Raw genomic sequence first — 19,996 nt, forward strand, 5'->3', positions numbered from 1 at the left:
TTAAACCCTTATATTTACCCCGTGACTCTTTGTTTACACAGCATATTAACTCATTCACTTTGTGATTCTTGCTGTCTTCCCTTCAGGGGCCAGTTTAGCCAACGATAACGTAACTGCCGATGACCCACACGTGACCACGTCATCCCTCTTACATCAGCCAAGTGACGCGACCAACCGAGCGACGTCTCATGCATTACCATCCATAGATCCATTAACAGATCAGTCTCAGCACCAGGAGACCCCTGTAAGAACGGGACTTCAGCGTAAGCCCATTTTTGGCGCCAACGAGAGAACGGATAGCAAAGATCTCGGAGGCAGGCTCAAATCTGCTCCGTCTGCAGCTCTGACCGGAGCGAGCCAGGTCTCGCCGCCACTCGGGACTGCGGTTTTGACCGGCCATCAGAAATGCACTGGCGGCGTAAGGGCAGAAAAGGCCAAACAGATCCTGAAAGTCACTGACCTACCAGCTGGAGTCAGTCTTCTGCCTTGTCAGTCGCTACCAACAGTCACTTCAGTAAAGGCATCCCCAGAACCCAAAGCTATCGGAAAGACCGGATCTCCTCAGCGTCCGTATCACAAAACTAGCAGCAGAAGGTCTCAGGATAGCGTCTCAGGACCGCCACCTGAAGCAACGCTCAAGTCTCCGTGGTCATCTGGAGTAAGGAGAGCAGAGGAGGAGATAAACCCTGCTATGGTGGCCAGTCATGAACCTTTCAGCCCCAAAGAAAAGCCGTCCAAAGTTAAATTAAAGTTGGGCAAGGATATCTCAAAAGAAAGGAAAGACGTTCCTCAAAGTATTAAGACGCAAGTTCTAAACAGCAGCTCTAAAGGTGGTAATATCAAAACCCAGGGACAAGATACATTATCCAGAATTAATCCCACACTAGTCAGCAGTGACAGATTATCAGGGCATGTAGACGGTCCAAAATCAGATCAGTTCAAGTCCAAGGACAGGTTCTCCACCGAGAAAAAGCCCAGTTCTACACTGGAAGCAATCCAGCCAATGGCGTGCTCGGAGCGAGGCTCAAGAGCCACACAGGTTCATTCAAAATCGAACCAAGATGCTACACCAGGAGAAAAGCATCTAACATCTTCAAAAATAGATCCTAATGGGACTAAAGCAGTAGGCACGTGCTCCGACACGAACACGTCTACTTCCTTATCCCCGGACAGCCACGGTTCGCACAGGAAGTCTTCCCGTGCGGTGTTGTTTTCTCGTTTCGCCAGCTCCGAGAGCTCGGAGTCCGACGGGCACACTCATCCGGAGGACTGCGAGGAGTCTCTTCTGGACCACCGCTGCGCCGAAGACGATGGGGACGGGGACGGAGAGGATCACCATTTAGAAGACAAGCACCATGAAGAGGACAGCGACGGATCAGCGAAACGAAGATACCCGAGACGAAGCGCAAGGGCACGCTCGAACATGTTCTACGGCCTCACTCCGTTCTACGGCGTCCGATCATACGGCGAGGAAGATTTGCCCTTCTACACTAGCGGCGAGATCCCGTTAAGGAAGCGCTCGGGGAGCAGCAAGCGCTCGGCCGAAGGGCAGGTCGACGGCGCAGACGACATGAGCACGTCGTCCTCCGCGGACAGCGGAGAGGACGACGACGTCGGGTTCGGCCCACGCAAGGACTCGTATTATTACAATTTCACCAGAACTATCATAAACCCCAGGTCTGGTCTTCCCGATATCGAGGGGATCGATCAGTGCCTGGGCAGAGGAACGCAGCTCCACAGAATCCTTAGGGATGAAGGAAATGAGACGGATCCTGAGAACGATGAAATATTAGCAGCCACCAAGAGCTTGGAGTGCCAACAGATCGGTCAGTTAGATGGAGTCGACGACGATTCCGAAAGTGACGCCAGCGTGAGCACCAGCAGCACGACCACCGCTACGAGTTCCTCCACGCTTAAAAACTCAACCAAGAAAAGGGGGCGGGAGAGGGCTGAGAAAGTAAGCGCCGATTTAGGGAAAGAGGCCGAAAACTCTACGGGTAATGGAAGCACCCAAACTCGGGATGGGCGCAAAGGTCAAAAGGATAACTGCTTACAATTAGGGGGTGTAAAATCACAAAACCAGGATCCCCTCGAAACGCAGCTGTCGCTCAGCGCTGACCTTCTCAAATCTGACTCGGACAATAACAACAGCGACGACTGTAACATCCTGCCGTCTGACATTATGGATTTTGTGCTCAACACCCCGTCAATACACAGTCTAGGCCAGCAGGCCGAGACCTCCCCGAATGAACCGTTTTCCCTAGATGAGGGCTACGGAGTTGATCGAAGGAAGGACATCCTGTTTGAAGATTTTACCCCACCACTAGCAAGCAACGAATCTGTAGAGACAGGAGTGAACACCCCGATCACGGTAGAGGAACCTTACGGCCTCCCGTTAGCGCTTCCGTCCGACCTCTCCGTCCTCACGACACGCAGCCCGTCTGTGAACAACCAAAATCACGGCTCGCTCATGTCCGAGGGGCCCGAGCGGGACATGTTGTCCTTGGCCGCGGAGGAAGCAGGAGTCGACAAGACCGAGGACGCTCAGAGAGCAGGGAGCGCCGTGTCCAGCGATAGCCCACGGGACAGCGCCGGAGATTCACGGGTGACCGATGGGGGAATGACGCCTGAATGTTTCATGGCTTCACATATCGACGGGGATCACATTTCAAGTCCCGGAATGACTCGAGTCTCGGAAGCCGGGGGTCAAGACCGGGTCAGGAAGTCTGTCACGCCAGGGATACCAAGTTCACCCAGTTTGGCTCCGAGTCAGAAGTTTATCCCGACTGCAACGGTCAGTACAGGTCCTGTTCAGATCACAAGTTCGGCTGTCCAGTCCGCGTCCTCTCAGTTGAAACCCGGTCCGGAAAAATTGATAGTACTCAACCAGCATTTACAGCCTCTGTATGTACTACAAACTCTCCCTAATGGCGTAACTCAAAAAATACATATCACACCATCTGTAAGTCCAGCAGGAGTCATGAACACCAGTGGATCCTTATTAACCAACCTCAACGCTGGGATTTCCACCCCTCCGACCATTTTCCCCACCGCCCCTAAGGGTTTGGTCCCGATGCCGCATCACCCCCAGCTTCACGCTTTTACCAGCACGGCTCAGACGAGTTTCTCTTCGGTTATTCCCAGCACTACGTCCGGACTCTTTATCGGTGTTCCTTCACACGATCCTCAGATTATCGCGTCTGAAGCAGGACGACCCGAGCTGGCTTCTTGTGTTGCTATGGTGACTAGTGCTTCAAGTATTTCCTCGAGCCCGGCCGTGCTTCCCACCGGGCACGGAAAGAAACGTCCGATTTCGCGCATTCAGCCTCAGAAAGGCAAGAAGCTACTAAGATCCAAGAGTCAACCTACATTGGCGCCATCGGACGTCGGGCCTAACATGACCTTGATTAACTTGCCCTCTCCACAAATCGCAGCTGGAATCCCTACTCAAACGGGATTGGTTGAACTCGGCACGTCTCACCGCAAAATGCCCAACATTATCAAGCGATCAAAATCCGGAGTGATGTACATAGACTCCGCGCTCCTTCCACAACCGATGCCGATTTCAACAACCACCCAGCCTGGAATCCTCGGGCACGATTCTCACATCTTGCCATGCACCGTATCGGGACTCAACCACAATCAGTCCGTGTTGAACGTCGTCTCGATGCCTTCTACGGTGCCCGCAAATTTATTGGGAGCAAATTCCATATCCTTAAGTACTCCCGGACTCATAAGCTCAGAGATCACGGGACCCATTAGCAACCTCGTCTTCAAAGCTCCACATAACCTGGGTCTTTCAGATCAGCAGATGATTCTTCAATCCACGACTCCCATGATGTCACAGATCGCCGGTTCCGCCCAGACTTCCATCGCAGGCAGCATATGCGTTCTTCCTCCGAATCAGTTCACCATGTCAGCCAACCAGCAGGTGGATAAAGAAGGCGGCCTCCACATTCAACAGCCCGGAACCAAAGTCGTTTCCGACCCTAAGACCCTAGATCACGCAAATTCATCTGGTCACCTGGCTCTCGCGCCCGGCCCTATCGTACCGGACCTGAACAAGTTTCCGTTTCAGAGCTCGCGGACTTCGCGGCTCTCAGCGGCCGCGAGCCAGAAGCAAGCTAAGTCAGCCGCCGGTGCGACCTCCAAGGCCGTCGGGAAGGGAAAGCAAAAAGCGAAGAGGACTCTATCGAGTGTGGTTAATACCGGTGCGAAGAAACTTAAAGCCAGGCGGTCAGACGCTGGAACAGAGGCACGGGGGGATCCAGGCTCTGCAAATCAACCCTCATTGCAAGCGTAAGTGCATGAAATGTTGCACACTTATCATATACACTGATCAGCCATAACATTAAAACCACCTTCTTGTTTCTACACTCACTGTCCATTTTATCAGCTCTACTTACCATATAGAAGCACTTTGTAGTTTTACAATTACTGACTGTAGTCCATCTGTTTCTCTGCATGCTTTGTTAGCCCCCTTTCATGCTGTTCTTTAATGGTCAGGACTCTCCCAGGACCACCACAGAGCAGGTATTATTTAGGTGGTGGATCATTCTCAGCACTGCAGTGACACTGACATGGTGGTGGTGTGTTAGTGTGTGTTGTGCTGGTATGAGTGGATCAGACACAGCAGCGCTGATGGAGTTTTTAAACATCTCACTGTCACTGCTTGACTGTGAATACTCCACCAACCAAAAATATATCCAGCCAACAGCACCCCGTGTTGAAGGTCTAGAAGATGACCAACTCAAACAGCAGCAATAGATGAGCGATCGTCTCTGACTTTCCATCTACAAGGTGGACCAAATAGGTCGGAGTGTCTAATAGAGTGGACAGTAAGTGGACACGGTATTTAAAAACTCCAGCAGCGCTGCTGTGCCTGATCCACTCATACCAGCACAACACACACTAACACACCACCACCATGTCAGTGTCACTGCAGTGCTGAGAATGAGCCACCACCTAAATGATACCTGCTCTGTGGTGGTCCTGGGAGGAACCTGACCATTAAAGAACAGCATAAAAGGGGGCTAACAAAGCATGCAGAGAAACAGATGGACTAGATGGACTATCTCTTTCTTAAAGATTCTAGATTAACAGGATATTTTGCTTATTTATAGGACTCAAGAACATACCACTCAAGAGCAAATGGACACAGGAAAGCCCAATGACCGAGGTCCAAAAAAGAGGTATTCAATTTTAGAATTAAGTTGTACTGTATTACACTGTCAAATGTAATAGCATCTTGAAGAACATAAGCTAAGATAAGCAGTGCTTATGATTTTTTTTTTGCAATGAAAACAAAACGTATCAGTATCAAGCTTTTAACTTGTACCTTCTAGTTATGGAAATTACATTCATTTGCACAATGACTAGGAAAGTAAAGGCACTAAGTAAAATGGCAAAATACAGTCGCTAATCTGTTGTTGTTTTTTATCTGGACTTACATATTATTTGTTTATTTCTACGTTACATTTCCAATATATGTTTTGTGTATATTATATTGACTCGGACTATTTTGTGACTTATGTTATGGTCTCCGGGCCCATGAATTCATCTGGAAGGCACACTCGACCGGTTTGGGTATGAATCCATCCATTTGGGTATGAACCCATCAATATGTCACACGGCTAGAAATGTCCCACATTGGTTGGAAGGGCATGACAAAGACTTCCAAGTACTACCCTGGCCCCATAATTCCCCAGACTTGAACCAAGTTGAGCATCTGTGGGATGACCTCAATCGCAGAGATCCTCCCCCACGCACTCTGCAGTCAGCATGGCTCCAGATAACCAGGACCTTATTGAGTCACTCCCAGCCCATCTAGCTGGGTCTAGGTGGTCATGATAATGTGACTCAACAGTGTATATCTAATCGTAATCAATTACTATCTAGACTTAGATTCTATCTGTCTTTCAGTGATTCAGCCACAACATGTGAATCCGTTCCTCCCAAGCAGAAGCCCAGCGAATTCCATGAGCAAAATCCAAAGACTGCAGGTGGTTATATCTTTGTATAGGCAGTTTGTTTGCATTTTTACATTATTTATTAAATGTGATATGTGGTGACTGATTGTCTGCACTGATTCTCCTCAGAGCTCTCTGGTCAGAACAGTAGGGCATCCGATACGCTTCTGGTGGACACTCCTGATCCGAAAGACGACGGACAGAATTCCTTATTAGACTACAAACCAAAAAAAGGACTACTGTTTGAAATCTGCAGTGACGATGGCTTCAAGATCTGCTCTGAAAGTATCGAAGGTGGGCTTGATTTGACATGAATAAAACGTTAAAATACAATACAGTGGTACCTTGAAACTCTGGGAGTGGCGTTGAGTTTTAAAGCTCTTGAGTTTCAAGGTATTTTTATCCATAAGGATGTATGGGAAACCTGTTAATGCGTTCCATGTTCTCGTGGAACTGCATATATTTTAGGCTAATGTTAAATAATAAGGTTGTTTTAATACAGTGACACCAATACGCTGTAAATAACATAAATATAATATAAAAACACTGAAATATAATTGAATATAAGGTTAAAAATTAACAAAAAATTCAATAAAACCTGCACTGGAGCTTTACTGAACCGAATACGGAATTCCGAGATCAAGCATTTCCATAATTAAGAAGCATAAGGGAACAATAAAGAAGTAAAGGCACATTCACATGAGAAGTGGCAGAACTGCTTTTGCGCTGGCTGTGCCGTCATATCCTATGGCGGGTCATTTATTACCGGGCCGCACAGAAAGCATGAATGATTAGAGATCGCTAGAAAAGCAGTTTTCACTGCTTCTATTTGGGTGTTACTGTCTTATTGTCACCCCTAGGTGGAATCAGTGTCTTGTTGCAGTGAAAAAAGCTAATTTTACACCGTTTGTGAGCAATATTATAGCAATATTATAAATCCTCCCTTCCCCGCCGGTCCGTGAAATTATATCTTATATAAAAAAGGTGCAAAAGTGGTTGGGAAACACTTTCCTATGGAGTTTGGCGGTGCGCAAAGCTTACCTTGACTTAGCTCTATCTCTTCTCTTTCTGTTTTTAAGGTGTCTCTAAAGACCCATCTCTTCTCACAACATTTTCATTCTACCTCTTCAACCTATATCTCTAACCTATCCTCACACACTTCTGTTTGTTTTTGTTTTGTTTCCAGTCTTTATTACTGTACAGCGACCTTGAGCTTGGTTAAAGGCGCTATATAAGTTAAACTTATTATTATTATTATTATTGTACTAAAACAGTGAGCGAGGAATTTCATTAGTCAAGAGAACTTGAGCTGTAATAATTAAGAGAGGTTTAGTGTTCCTGTGTCGTTCTTTTAACACATTAAGTCATGTTAAGCTTTTTAGGCTCTCTCGGTAAAGCTGATTCTCACGATTTCCCAGCACCCCGAGCTATAACACAAGTTTAAAAGTGAAACAGCTGAACATAGATACATGTGGACGCTTTCAGGGTAGATTTGATGGTTATTCCACACAAATGCAGATTCGTCTCATATTCGCACATACGACAAGTGTAAGGTAAACGTTGAGTTTAAGGGTACAAATTTCTCGACGAAGGGCGTTGAGTTCCAAAGATCTTGAGTTTAGGGGATGTCGAGTCACAAGGTACCACTGTACATTTAAAACACGATAGCCCACCAGAGATTAAATGAAGGTTGAACCCTTTAGGTGGTTATAGGTTAATCATTAACATTCCTAATTTGTTCATTGTTATTTGTGTACACTTTCAGAGGCTTGGAAATCTCTGACTGATAAAGTCCAGGAGGCACGTTCTAATGCCAAGCTGAAAGAACTGTCTTTTGATGGTAAGGCACCACAAACACCCCATAATAGTCATACACATTAACATTTTACATAAAGACAGGATTATTTATACTATATATTTAGAAATGTTCTGGCTCTCTCCCTCTGTCAGGCGTGAACGGGCTGCGGATGCTGGGCGTCGTCCACGACGCTGTTGTTTTTCTCCTGGAGCAGCTGTACGCTACCAGATACTGCAAAAACTACAGGTTCCGCTTTCACAAACCGGAGGAGGTGGACAAGCCGCCTCTGAACCCACATGGATCTGCTCGTGCCGAGGTGTACCACAGGTATGCAGCTGCAGATAAAATCACATGCTCAGAAGCAAAAAATACATAGACATATTTAAAATAATACATTGTTCGGCTCAGTAGTGTGTATGGCGCCCAAGTTCCTGTCCACAACGTCTCATAGGTTCTCAAATGGATTCAGTTCTGGAAAGTGTGAGGGCCAATCAATAGCGTCAGGTAGCCTGCTGGTGCTCATTTGGTAGGGCTGTGTTCAGCTGTAACAGGTTTCCCCCGTTCCTCCTTACACAAAGGAGAAGATATTCGGCTGCTGGGTTAATGTCCTTCTACATCCCTGTCCAGCTCTCCTTGTGTAACGGGCCATGACCTGGTATCATGTTATCTCCTTCATGCTCTTATGCATGGGAGACCTGTACTGGGAGACCTGGGAATCTGTGTGTTGGTGTTGGAGCTGGACTACCTGTGCAGCTTGAATGGGCTGCAGGTACCAACTCACTATATTGAATATAGGTATATACACCGAACAGCCATAACATTAAAACCACCTCCTGGTTTCTACACACACTGTCCATTTTATCAGCTCCACTTATCATATAGGAGCACTACAATTACTGACTGTAGTCCATTTGTTTTTCTACATACCTTTTTAGCCTCCTCCTGCTTTCACTCTGTTCTTCAATGGTCAGGACGCCCACAGGACCATCACAGAGCAGGTATTATTTGGGTGGTGGATCATTCTCAGCACTGCAGTGACACTGACATGGTGGTGGTGTGTTAGTGTGTGTTGTGCTGGTATGAGTGGATCCACTCACTGTCCACTCTATTAGACACTCCTACCTAGTTGATCCACCTTGTAGATGTAAAGTCAGAGACGATCGCTCATCTATTGCTGCTGTTTGAGTTGGTCATCCTTGAGATCTTCATCAGTGGTCACAGGACGCTGCCCACGGGGTGCTGTTGGCTGGATAATTTTGGTTGGTGGACTATTCTCAGTCCAGCAGTGACAGTGAGGTGTTTAAAAACTTCATCAGCATTGCTGTGTCTGATCCACTCATACCAGCACAACACACACTAACACACCACCACCGTGTCAGTGTCACTGCAGTGCTGAGAATGATCCACCACCTAAATAATACCTACTCTGTGGGGGTCCTGTGGGGGTCCTGACCATTGAGGAACAGGGTTAAAGGGGGCTAAAATGTATGTAGAGAAACAGATGGACTACAGTCAGTAATTGTAGAACTACAAAGTGCTCCTATATGGTACGCTGATAATGTATCAGACACCCATGTGTTGTACTCATGAGTAAAAACCAGGGTTACATTTTCTACTCTTTCTGAAGGAGGTCAGTACTGGATATGTTTAATTTCCTGGCATCCAAACATCGGCAGTCACCCGAATACAACCCTCAAGAGGAAGATGAAGAAGAGACGCAGTCCAAATCTGCTCGGTAGGTCGACCGTACCATAACCTTTTAGTGTCCGTTATATTTCTTTCCTTTTACTTACTTACGTACTTATTGTTTCGTTTGTTGTTCAAACAGACGAGCAAGCAGCACAGACTCGTCTCTGGCTTACAGGCTCAGACAGTTGAGGAAAAGCTCCAAAGAGTCTGTGGGCGTTTACAGGTACGAATTTACTCAAATGTGCAAATAAATACTCCCAATACAGAGTAAACCAAAATGATTTACAAGTCTTTATGGTTTGTTTCTGTTGGCAGGTCTGCCATACATGGTCGAGGTCTGTTCTGTAGGAAAAACCTTGAAGCTGGCGAGATGGTTATCGAGTATTCTGGCAACGTCATTCGTTCTGCCCTTACTGACAAGCGAGAGAAATACTATGATGGCAAGGTACTTCTATTTTATTCTTACAACTTTCACTACAGGGAATTCGATATCATATACACCGACCAGGCATAACATTATGACCACTGACAGGTGAAGTGAATAACACTGATTATCTCTTCATCACGGCACCTGTTAGTGGGTGGGATATATTAGGCAGCAGTTATAAGCAAGCGTAAGGATTGTGATGGCTAGACGACTGGGTCAGAGTATATCCAAAACTGCAGCTCTTGTGGGGTGTTCCCGGTCTGCAGTGGTCAGTATCTATCAAAAGTGGTCCAAAGAAGGAACGGCTGTAAACCGGCGACAGGGTCATGGGTGGCCAAGGCTCATTGATGCACGTGGGGAGCGAAGGCTGGCCCGTGTGGTCCGATCCAACAGACGAGCTACTGTAGCTCAAACCGCTGAAGAAGTTAATGCTGGTTCTGATAGAAAGGTGTCAGAATACACAGTGTCGCTTTCCTGGGGAACACATGGGACCAGGATGCACTATGGGAAGAAGGCAAGCCGGCGGAGGCAGTGTGATGCTTTGGGCGATGTTCTGCTGGGAAACCTTGGGTCCTGCCATCCATGTGGATGTTACTTTGACTTGTACCACCTACCTAAGCATTGGATAATGGTTCAGGAATGGTTTGAGGAGCACAACAACCAGTTTGAGGTGTTGACTTGGCCTTCAAATTCCCCAGATCTCCATCCGATCAGTCATCTCCATCCGATCAGTCCCCACCTCACAACTTAGAGGAGTTAAAGGATCTGCTGCTGACATCTTGGTGCCAGATACCACAGCACACCTTAGGGGTCAAGTGGAGTCCATGCCTCAACGGGTCAGGGCTGTTTTGGCAGCAAAAGGAGGACCAACACAATATTAAGAAGGTGGTCGTAATGTTATGCCTGACCTGTGTATACTTTATTAATAATAAAACATACTTATGAATTTCAGGGCATCGGCTGCTACATGTTTCGCATCGACGAATACGAGGTGGTGGACGCCACCATGCACGGCAACTCCGCCCGTTTCATCAACCACTCCTGCGAGCCTAACTGCTACTCCCGCGTGGTCAGCACCGACGGACAGAAGCACATAGTCATCTTCGCCGTGCGGAAAATCCACCGGGGCGAGGAGCTCACGTACGATTACAAGTTTCCCATCGAGGAACCGGGCAATAAGCTGCCTTGCAACTGTGGGGCCAAGAAATGTCGCAAGTTCCTCAACTAACCCCGGGTTCTATCCCCCGAACGAGACTTTAGGAGTGTGTTTATTTTGAGAAATGTGGTTATTTATTAAATAAAACAGGCTCAGGTTTTTTAGAGGGATAATGGCACTGCACCTCAAGTTGATTCAGGAACGGTTTTAAGAGCAATGTCACAATGAAGCGAAGGACTTCCTTTGATAAATAATATTTAAAAAAAAAATAAAGAAAAAAAAAACACAGCTAAGATAAGCCAGTGGGAGAAAAGCGGCCTGCTTACTTTCAAACGTCGTGTCCCGTTTCAATTAAATCGTTAGAAATTCCAGTCTCATCAGCTTGTCCTATTGGAACGTGGGGGGGGGGGGGGGGGGGGGGTTATTTGACACCAAAGTGCAATTTTTCTAAGGGAATGATACACTGTCTTTTTTAGATCGATGAATTGTGAGGATCCGTTGTTTTTATTGAAATTGAATGAACAGTACATCAGAGCTTTGTGTCTGGTGATTCTGGACGTGATTCGTGGCTAGATTGATTGATTGATTGATTGATTGATTAGAGTGAACACTAGAGGGAGCAGTGTTCATAGTCATGGATCCAAACCCGTTTTGAGAAGTAATAACCTTGGGGGGTAGATTATCAAAGGCTGACTAGGCTGAGATCCTGGTGGACTGACAGCCAAGCGATTAGAGAATTTCAAGGTGGCTATTTTTTATCGCAAGCTACTTATAGTCGTATTAGACGTGCATGTTTAAGGCCTGTTTATAGCTAGTTCTTAAGGGCATCGAATTATTCTGGAATTCTGGAATCATTAGAATCGTCGAGGTGAGTCGTTTTAAAATTGTGCTTTTGTCGTAGGCGGTACATGTCATTCTTTCTTGTGATATGTAAATAATATGTATATTTTTCTATACGGAAAACTGAAAAGCACTCACTAGTGAACAGCACTTATCGATATTTATATTTTTAATAAAATATTGTATTTATTTTAACAACATTTTGTAGTAGATAGCGGTTTACAACACTAATGCTTGGTCCTTATTTTTATAGTGGAATTTTTTACTTTCATTTTCCTTCCTTTATTATTATTTTTAAAAAATTTTAATTCCAAAGACTGAATCGGTAGTTTGCGTAGAGCGCAGTCCACCAGTGGCTCTCAATGCCAATCCTAGTCAGTCACAAATATTTTAAATAATATATCGTCGTCGTCCTTCCCCCGGCCCCCTAGTGCCAGCCTTAATACCACACCCAAACACTCCACCGTTTGCTCGATTAAAATGCAAATTAAAGAATTAAGTTACCATCTATTTTATTATTGCAAAACATAGATTATTTTCATAGATCATACACCCCCAAGGAATTTGCCACGAACACCTTGTGGGCTAGACCTTGATTAAAACCCTTCATAAGCACTATATCCGTGGAGGAACGGAGGACGTTCTCTCTCGTGCACTGAACATCAGTCTTCTTCCCAGCTTGACACATGTTGCCTTGGCACTGCATTGAGGCTCTAGCTAGCCATTCGAAGCACACTCTGTGCTCGTTTTGTACCAGTTTGGTTATTTTATCCTCTCTATTTAATCCTCTTTTCCATTGCATTGTTCCATACGGGATGTATTGGTATCCAGAACTGTTGTCCAGTTTCCAGTTGCTCAAGGCTCATGGCAGTTGTAGCCTAGCGGATAGGGTACTGGTTCAAGCCCCACCACTGCCAGGTTGTCACTGTTTGACCCTTGAGCAAGGCCCTTAACCCTCAATTGCTTAGAGAGTATACCTCTTGTTTTTCGCCAAATTGCTTCACTGATCAGCCATAACATTCAAACCACCTCCTTGTTTCTACACTCACTGTCCATGTTATCAGCTCCACTGTCCATATAGAAGCACTTTGGACTGTAGTCCATCTGTTTCTCTGCATGCTTTGTTAGCCCCCTTTCATGCTGTTCTTCAATGGTCAGGGCCACCACAGAGCAGGTATTATTTAGGTGGTGGATCATTCTCAGCACAGCAGTGACACTGACATGGTGGTGGTGTGTTAGTGTGTTGTCCTGGTATGAGTGGATCAGACACAGCAGCGCTCCTGGAGTTTTTAAATACCGTGTCCACTCACCGTCCACTCTATTAGACACTCCTACCTAGTTGTTCCACCTTGTAGATGTAAAGTCAGAGACGATCGCTCATCTGTTGCTGCTGTTTGAGTTGGTCATCTTTGAGATCTTCATCAGTGGTCACAGGACGCTGCCCATGGGGTGCTGTTGGCTGGATATTTTTGGTTGGTGGACTATTCTCAGTCCAGCAGGGACAGTGAGGTCACTAACACACTAACACACCAGCACCATGTCAGTGTCACTGCAGGGCTGAGAATGATCCACCACCTAAATAATATCTGCTCTGTAGTGGTTCTGGGAGAGCCCTGACTATTAAAGAACAGCATAAAAGGGATGCAGAGAAACGGATGGACTACATGCAGTAATTGTAAAACTACAAAGTGCTTCCATATGGTAAGTGGAGCTGATAAAATGGACCGTGAGTGTAGAAACAAAGAGGTGGTTTTAATGTTATGGCTGATCGGTGTACCTTGCAATGGAAAAGAGGCATCAATTAGGGTCTTTTTTTTCTTTTTAGGATGGCTGTTATGTCATTGCGATAACAGAGGTGTGGTGCCTTCGTTGCATTACTTCTCGTTTGTGAATAAATCCCATCGTTTATTATAACTGATAGTTAAGAATTGATTAGAATTTTGGATGGAATCATTTTTGTGAAGAACGGTTCGGTTCTGTGGCCTTCTCCGAGTCTCTGTAAAGGTTTTAATAACGGGAAACATTTGGAAAGCGGGATGGGATGAGTTTTTACGGATGCTTTTTTAACACTGTTGTCATTTTCGTTTGACCTCATATTGTTTATCTATTAGGACTGAGTTGTATCAAAGGGATTTCGAGAGGGAGATTATGGATGGATGTTGCAGGTACATACCTCCTGACTCAGTTGCTGTGTCGTGCACCTCTGGCTCACGAGCCACTAAAGGCCAGTGTTCTATTTTTTTTATTATTTTGGTTGTAGCGTTGTCTTATTAACTCTAATATCTGTTTAAGGCAGATGCAAGCCTCAGTTCCTGACTCAGCATGTCATTACGTATGATTTATATTGATCCGGATTGGCTGCTTTTTTTCGATTTGATTGGTTCGAGGGTGTTGCCGCAACTTCTCGCTTGGACTCCGGTCCTCGCGGCGTTGGTCGTGTCATCGATTCAGGTATAAAGAGTTCGCCCAAGTCCGGCTCTCTGGATGCGGCACAGGGCCGGGCTGAACTCTGCAGCTAGGCCTTTGTTGAATGTATTTTTTCAATTCATGATCTCTATCTTGATCACTTTTATCGAACGATTGTTCCGATGTGAAAAGCAGGGACGGGACAGCTTTACGTTGGGACGGTGCGGGCGTACTTTTCCGACGGGGCTTCAAGGATCCCGGCCCCTATCACACCAGCGCTCTCACGACGTTTCATTTCGGTGGGATTGTACAGAACCTGCATCTATCTATCGTCTGACAGACGATGATGTACGATGTACGGAATACTACTACTCTTTGTTTAAGGGCTTCGTTCAAGACGTTTCCACGTGTTCATTTCACTCCAACTATAATATAGAGAAGAAGTCTCTGGACTTTATTCTTCCACGCCACAGCAGTGGTACCACACGGCGTCCTGTACTTGCTCCTCGGTATATATGTATACTACGTACATGATTATTAAATATATTCTACCTAAACATTATGTATGGATAGTAACTTGTATTTCGATATTTACAATATCTACACGATATACGGAATGGACAGACAAACTTAGTTACAGTAGCAAACAGCAGTTTCATAACGGTTAATAGCAATGTTTAATGTCTATAATCTATAATGGCTTTGTGTTACAGATACAGTTTAGAGTAACGTGCAGCGTTTTCAATATTGACATGTATCGGTTTTCTGTGCCTGTGTATGCTCTCTCACTGAAGCATTGCAGTTGTGAAGCATTTTGAGACTTTTCTATGGCGTCAAAATAGGGCCGAAAGTATTGAGAACCAAAAAGCAGATTTTGAGAACCCAAAAAGCAGATTTTGACATTCAAAAAGCAGATTTTGAGTCCACTTTGTATTTTACATTTGTAAATAGTCAGATTTTTGTTTTTCGCTGTGCTTTTTCTCAGTCGCGCTTTTCCCAGTCTTGCTTTCACACATTGGCTGCTGGAAATAAGCCCCGCCAGAACCCTATTTTGACGGGCGGGCGGGATCTCATCACTCATTGGCTGCTGGAGATAAGCCCCGCTCACCGAGTACATCCTACAGAGTGCAGACATCCTTGTCTCCCTAATAGTGGTGGTCAGTTCGGTTCATTGTATGGACTTGGGTTAATCTGAGTCACTCAGTAATGTGATCCGGTTCACTTGAGTTACTTGTACTGACATCTTGATTGCAATTGATTTACTGCATGAAAATGCATCCAAATATCACTCGTCTTCCGTGCACTCATCTTCTGTAAATACATCTCTCTCAATCTTCTTAAATCTCGTCAGTGACAAGTTGACACTTTTTTCAGTGGAATCTTGATCATGGGGAAGAGGGGGGTGAACTCACCTAAAAATTAGATGGGTATATTAATGGGTCAAGGGTTCAAGGGGGATGGTCAGCAACAAATTGCCATGGTAACTTCACCCAGTCAGGCGGCCACAGTGGCACCAAAACAAACAGTCAATAAATTACCATGGGGGCTATGATACTCGATAAGTGGTACAGTACTACAGTAGCCTGTAAGCATTTGCATTTTAATAATAATAATGTAACTATATTTTGTTGTTTTGCTTACAAGAAAATATGCTGCATTACTGATCTATACCACTACTAATAATAATAATAATCAGCCACATAACAAACACCAGTGTGTTTAACTGCTTGTTTATTGGAATATTTAACGTATTACTTAGATTAACGGACCGGAAAGAATTACCTGTTAATCAAACTTTTGACAATGGGTTGGACGTGGTAGGCCTATTTATATTCCAGCTGCTTTAGAAAACAGTAGTAGCCACCAAAATGATTACAAACCAGCCCAAATTTTGTCCACCTGCCAATTTCCAACAAAATGTGCCCAATTTGGTGGAAAACCACCCAATCTGGCAACACTGTATGTAGTCAGGCATTCGGGATTTAAGGTACTCGGTGAGCGGGGATTATCTCCAGCAGCAAACGACTGACGAGATCCCGCCCACCCGTCAAAATAGGGTTCTGGCAGGGGGCTTATTTCCAGCATTCAATGAGTGATGAGTTCTCGCCCACCCGTAAAAGCAGGGCCAGAACTCTAACTTGAGAAAAAATTTTGAGCTGAGAGAAAGGCTGAGAAAAGCGTAAATGAGCGGAGTACAAAAAAAAGCACTGAAAGCGAGACCGAAAGCGCAGCGAATAAATGTAAAATACGGCCGCTCAGGTGGCGCAGTCGTAAAAACACACTGGAACCAGGGCTGGGGTCTCGAATACATCGTATCGAATCTCAGCTCTGCCTGCCGGCTGAGGCTGAGCGTCCACATGAACAACGATTGGCCTGTTGTTCAGATATGGGCGGGACTAAGCCGCATGGGGTCTCTCTCTCATGACTGGCTGATTGATGGCGCCTGCACAGAGATGAGAAAAGAGTGCTGTCAGGGTGTGTCTCTCCGTACACAACGCTGAGCTGCACTCGTCAAAGTGTAGGTGATAAGATGCGTACGGCATGCTGCCCACGTGTCGGAGGGGGCGTGGGTTAGCTTCGTTCTCCTCGATCAGAGCGGGGATCGGCATTGGTGGAGAGGAAGCGTGACGCAATCGGGCAATTTTAAGGCCCTATTTTAACGCCATACTTTTCTTTCCATTTTGTTTCTTCCCGGTCTGCTAGGTAGGGGGTTGAATGAGTGTCGGACTTGGGATTGGATTGATAATATTAAAAAAACAAACATAAAAATAAATAAATAATGATAATAACAATAACAGAATAAAAATCTGTACAATGTGGTTGTAAAGTTTAAGAAGTTAGCCATGTTTCAATGCTGTAGTTCTCATTTTTATTCTTTGTACATTTTAACAGTTTCTGGATGTCAGGAAACAACAAAAAACAACAAAACCAAACAAAAACAGCTCTTTGTTTTACCCGAACTCGTTCCCATATTTCTGTCTGGACTTGAGTTGAATTTTAATGTGATGTTCTATAACGGTTCTATAATGGTATAGATTGTATTTATTTATTTGTGCAGCATCTATCTGCGTACGCAGGTCAAAGATCTCATCTCAGTCTACGTACTTCTGTAAGACTTTACCCAGCTGTATTATGAGAAGCTTCAGACACCTTGTTTCTTATTCGTCTTACGACGTCTTACGTTTCCTCTTTCTCTTAAGCTCTAACGAATCGTGTTAGTTAATGCTGACGATTTGATTTTCTCAATCAGTGTTTTCCCATATCACAGAAATGAAGGATAAAAACATTCAGTGACAAAACGCAGACTTCTTAAGGACGAATGTATGAGGAAAATGTACATAATTGTAAAAAGAAAAGTTTCTAATCATGTTTATTTTCTATGCACTTTTTTATTTAAGTGATAGTTTAAATAATAAACATGTCTTGTTTACTCAGCATGGCTTCTTTATTTGTTGTACAGTGAAAAAAGTGAGGGCGTGAGGAGTAGTAATTGGTCGTGTCTGAGAGACTCAGAGGGAGCTTATAGCTCGGATTAGGCGTCATCTGATTTCCACTTTTTTGGACCGCTCAAAGAAGCTTTAACCCTTTGATGCACAACCTGGGTCAAAAGTGACCCAACTGAGTTTTTATTTTTTATATCTTTGCAATAAATTAATTTCGTCATTCAAGCTTCCATGAATTGTTCAATTAACTTGTTTTTGATCATCACAAATCCTTATTTCAGTTTTATATTTTTTGCTTTTTTAATAAAAATCATTTTTGTATCACTACCCTTCTAATGCACAACATGGGTCAAAAATGTCAGAAACTACTGACATTTGTAAGTGTTTGTAGTCAAAAACATATTTAGATCTTTTGAAAGACAACCAAAGATTAGGCTCTTGAATCTTGAATATGTCCAATACTATTTGCTTGCTAGCTGTTTACATATTCTAGTATAGATAGCTTTTATTAGCTAAGACAGCAAATACATGAATAACTGACAAATGTGCATATGAAAATATTCTTGAATGGATGAATATGGGTCATTTTTACCCATGTTGTGCATTAGAAGGGGTTTGCTTAGCTTGTGCATCAAAGGGGGAAGAAGATTTTCATGTGATGATGTGAAAGCAGCGGTGCATCAGTGGCTTCACACTCAACCAAAAACATTTTTTGCTGATGGCATTACGTTGGAAAAATGCAGTGGAAGGTGACACACGCTGGAACACCAGTGCTGGTATCTCGAATACATCGTATTGAGTCTCAGCTCTGCCTGCCGGCTGGGCTGAGAGGCCACTTGAACAACGATTGGCCTGTTGTTCAGATAGGAGTGGGATATTAAAGTCGGATAGGGTCTCTCTCATAACTAATGCAATATATATATATATATATAAAGTGTGGAAACATTTTGAAGAACCCTCATATTTAATGTTTGAATGTGATCAACTAATGGTTAAGTCAATGACTGAGTCGTATCCATATACAAATTCAAGTGTATTATTACATCTGCTACTGCAGCTACGTTCATTGACAATCTACCAGATTTAATGATGGCCAACGTCAGATCTGTCCTCCAAATGGATCGAAGAGGCAACCCATGACTAATGAACTGCTAAACCCAATGAAAATCTTCCACTATAAACCCTGTGGTTATTTTATTGGAAGGAGAGGAACTCAAGGAGAGGATGTAGGCAATATAAGCATGGGGGAAGGGTGGCTCTTATTTGGTCTGAACTCAAGGGTGAAGTAAAAAGCACTTTTAATATACAACCCCAAATCAGTTCTTTACATTTACTTGCAGACAGGATGAACCTGAGATATTTATGTTTTGTCTGATCAACTTCCATTCCTGCATTTCAGGTCTGCAACACAAAAAAGTTGGGACAGTAAAGCATTTACCACTTTGTAATGTTGCTATTACTTTTCACCACACTTAAAAGACGTTTTGGTACCGAGGATACCAAGTGATTTAATGTTTCAGCTTTTATTTTGTCCCATTCTTCCTGCAAACAGGACCGCAGGCAGGCCAGTCCAGTACCCGTACCCTCTTCTTCCACAGCCATGCCTTTGTAATGTGTGCAGCATGTGGTTTTGCATTGTCTTATTGAAAAATGCATGAACGTCCCTGCCCTGGATAAGATGACGTCTTGAAGGCAGCATATGTTGCTCTAAGATCTCAATGTACTTTTCTGCATTAATGCTGCCATAACAGAAGTGTAAATGACCTTTGCCAAGGGTACTGACACAGCCCCATACCATGACAGACCCCTGTCTTTGGTCCGGCGCACACGGCATAAATATTTTTCCAAAAAAGACCTGAAATGCTGATTCATCTGATGACAATATACGTTTTCCACTGTGTGATGGTCCATCCTAGATGCTTCCAAGCCCAGAGAAGTTAACTTAAGGCTTCTTTTTTTGCACAGTAAAGTTTTAAGTGGAATTTGTGCTTTTTTCTGATTTGGGGTTGTAAATACAGTAAATATATTCAGTTGACTTCAGTGCTGTGATTCATTAGTGGCTTCATTAGTCTGTGATTTAAAAATAATTAATCAGACATTTGGAGCCGTCTAGACTTGTAATCCCACCCCTTATTTCTTTGTTTTCTTAAAACACCCTCTTCATCCACTGGATTCTTCTCCCTCTCTCCCTCACCGCCTCGTACCCTCCTTCTTTTTCTAATTGGCTTGCATTCCCATTTCCTCTCAAATCCTCAGTGCTCACTTTTT

The 19,996-nt window shown here is 44.4% G+C and overlaps 1 protein-coding gene across 4 annotated transcripts in view; it reads left to right on the forward strand.

Moving 5' to 3' along the window:
* LOC134334567 (complement C1q tumor necrosis factor-related protein 5-like) overlaps window positions 1-19,996 on the forward strand; it is a 77,557-nt gene that overhangs the window by 49,156 nt on the left and 8,405 nt on the right. For 2 of the 4 annotated variants that reach the window (XM_063016932.1, XM_063016934.1), the window contains exons 26-35: window positions 87-4,299; window positions 5,124-5,192; window positions 5,923-6,002; window positions 6,099-6,263; window positions 7,735-7,809; window positions 7,920-8,094; window positions 9,395-9,502; window positions 9,596-9,679; window positions 9,772-9,901; window positions 10,836-11,422. In XM_063016932.1, coding sequence (XP_062873002.1) covers window positions 87-4,299; window positions 5,124-5,192; window positions 5,923-6,002; window positions 6,099-6,263; window positions 7,735-7,809; window positions 7,920-8,094; window positions 9,395-9,502; window positions 9,596-9,679; window positions 9,772-9,901; window positions 10,836-11,111 — 5,375 coding nt within the window. In that variant the 3' untranslated portion in view covers window positions 11,112-11,422. Of the gene's footprint in view, window positions 1-86; window positions 4,300-5,123; window positions 5,193-5,922; window positions 6,003-6,098; window positions 6,264-7,734; window positions 7,810-7,919; window positions 8,095-9,394; window positions 9,503-9,595; window positions 9,680-9,771; window positions 9,902-10,835; window positions 11,423-19,996 lie in introns of those variants that run through there. The other 2 variants (XM_063016930.1, XM_063016931.1) reach the window with 1 other exon arrangement.

Source organism: Trichomycterus rosablanca, chromosome 20 (genome assembly GCF_030014385.1).
Source record: "Trichomycterus rosablanca isolate fTriRos1 chromosome 20, fTriRos1.hap1, whole genome shotgun sequence".
NCBI lineage: Eukaryota > Metazoa > Chordata > Actinopteri > Siluriformes > Trichomycteridae > Trichomycterus > Trichomycterus rosablanca.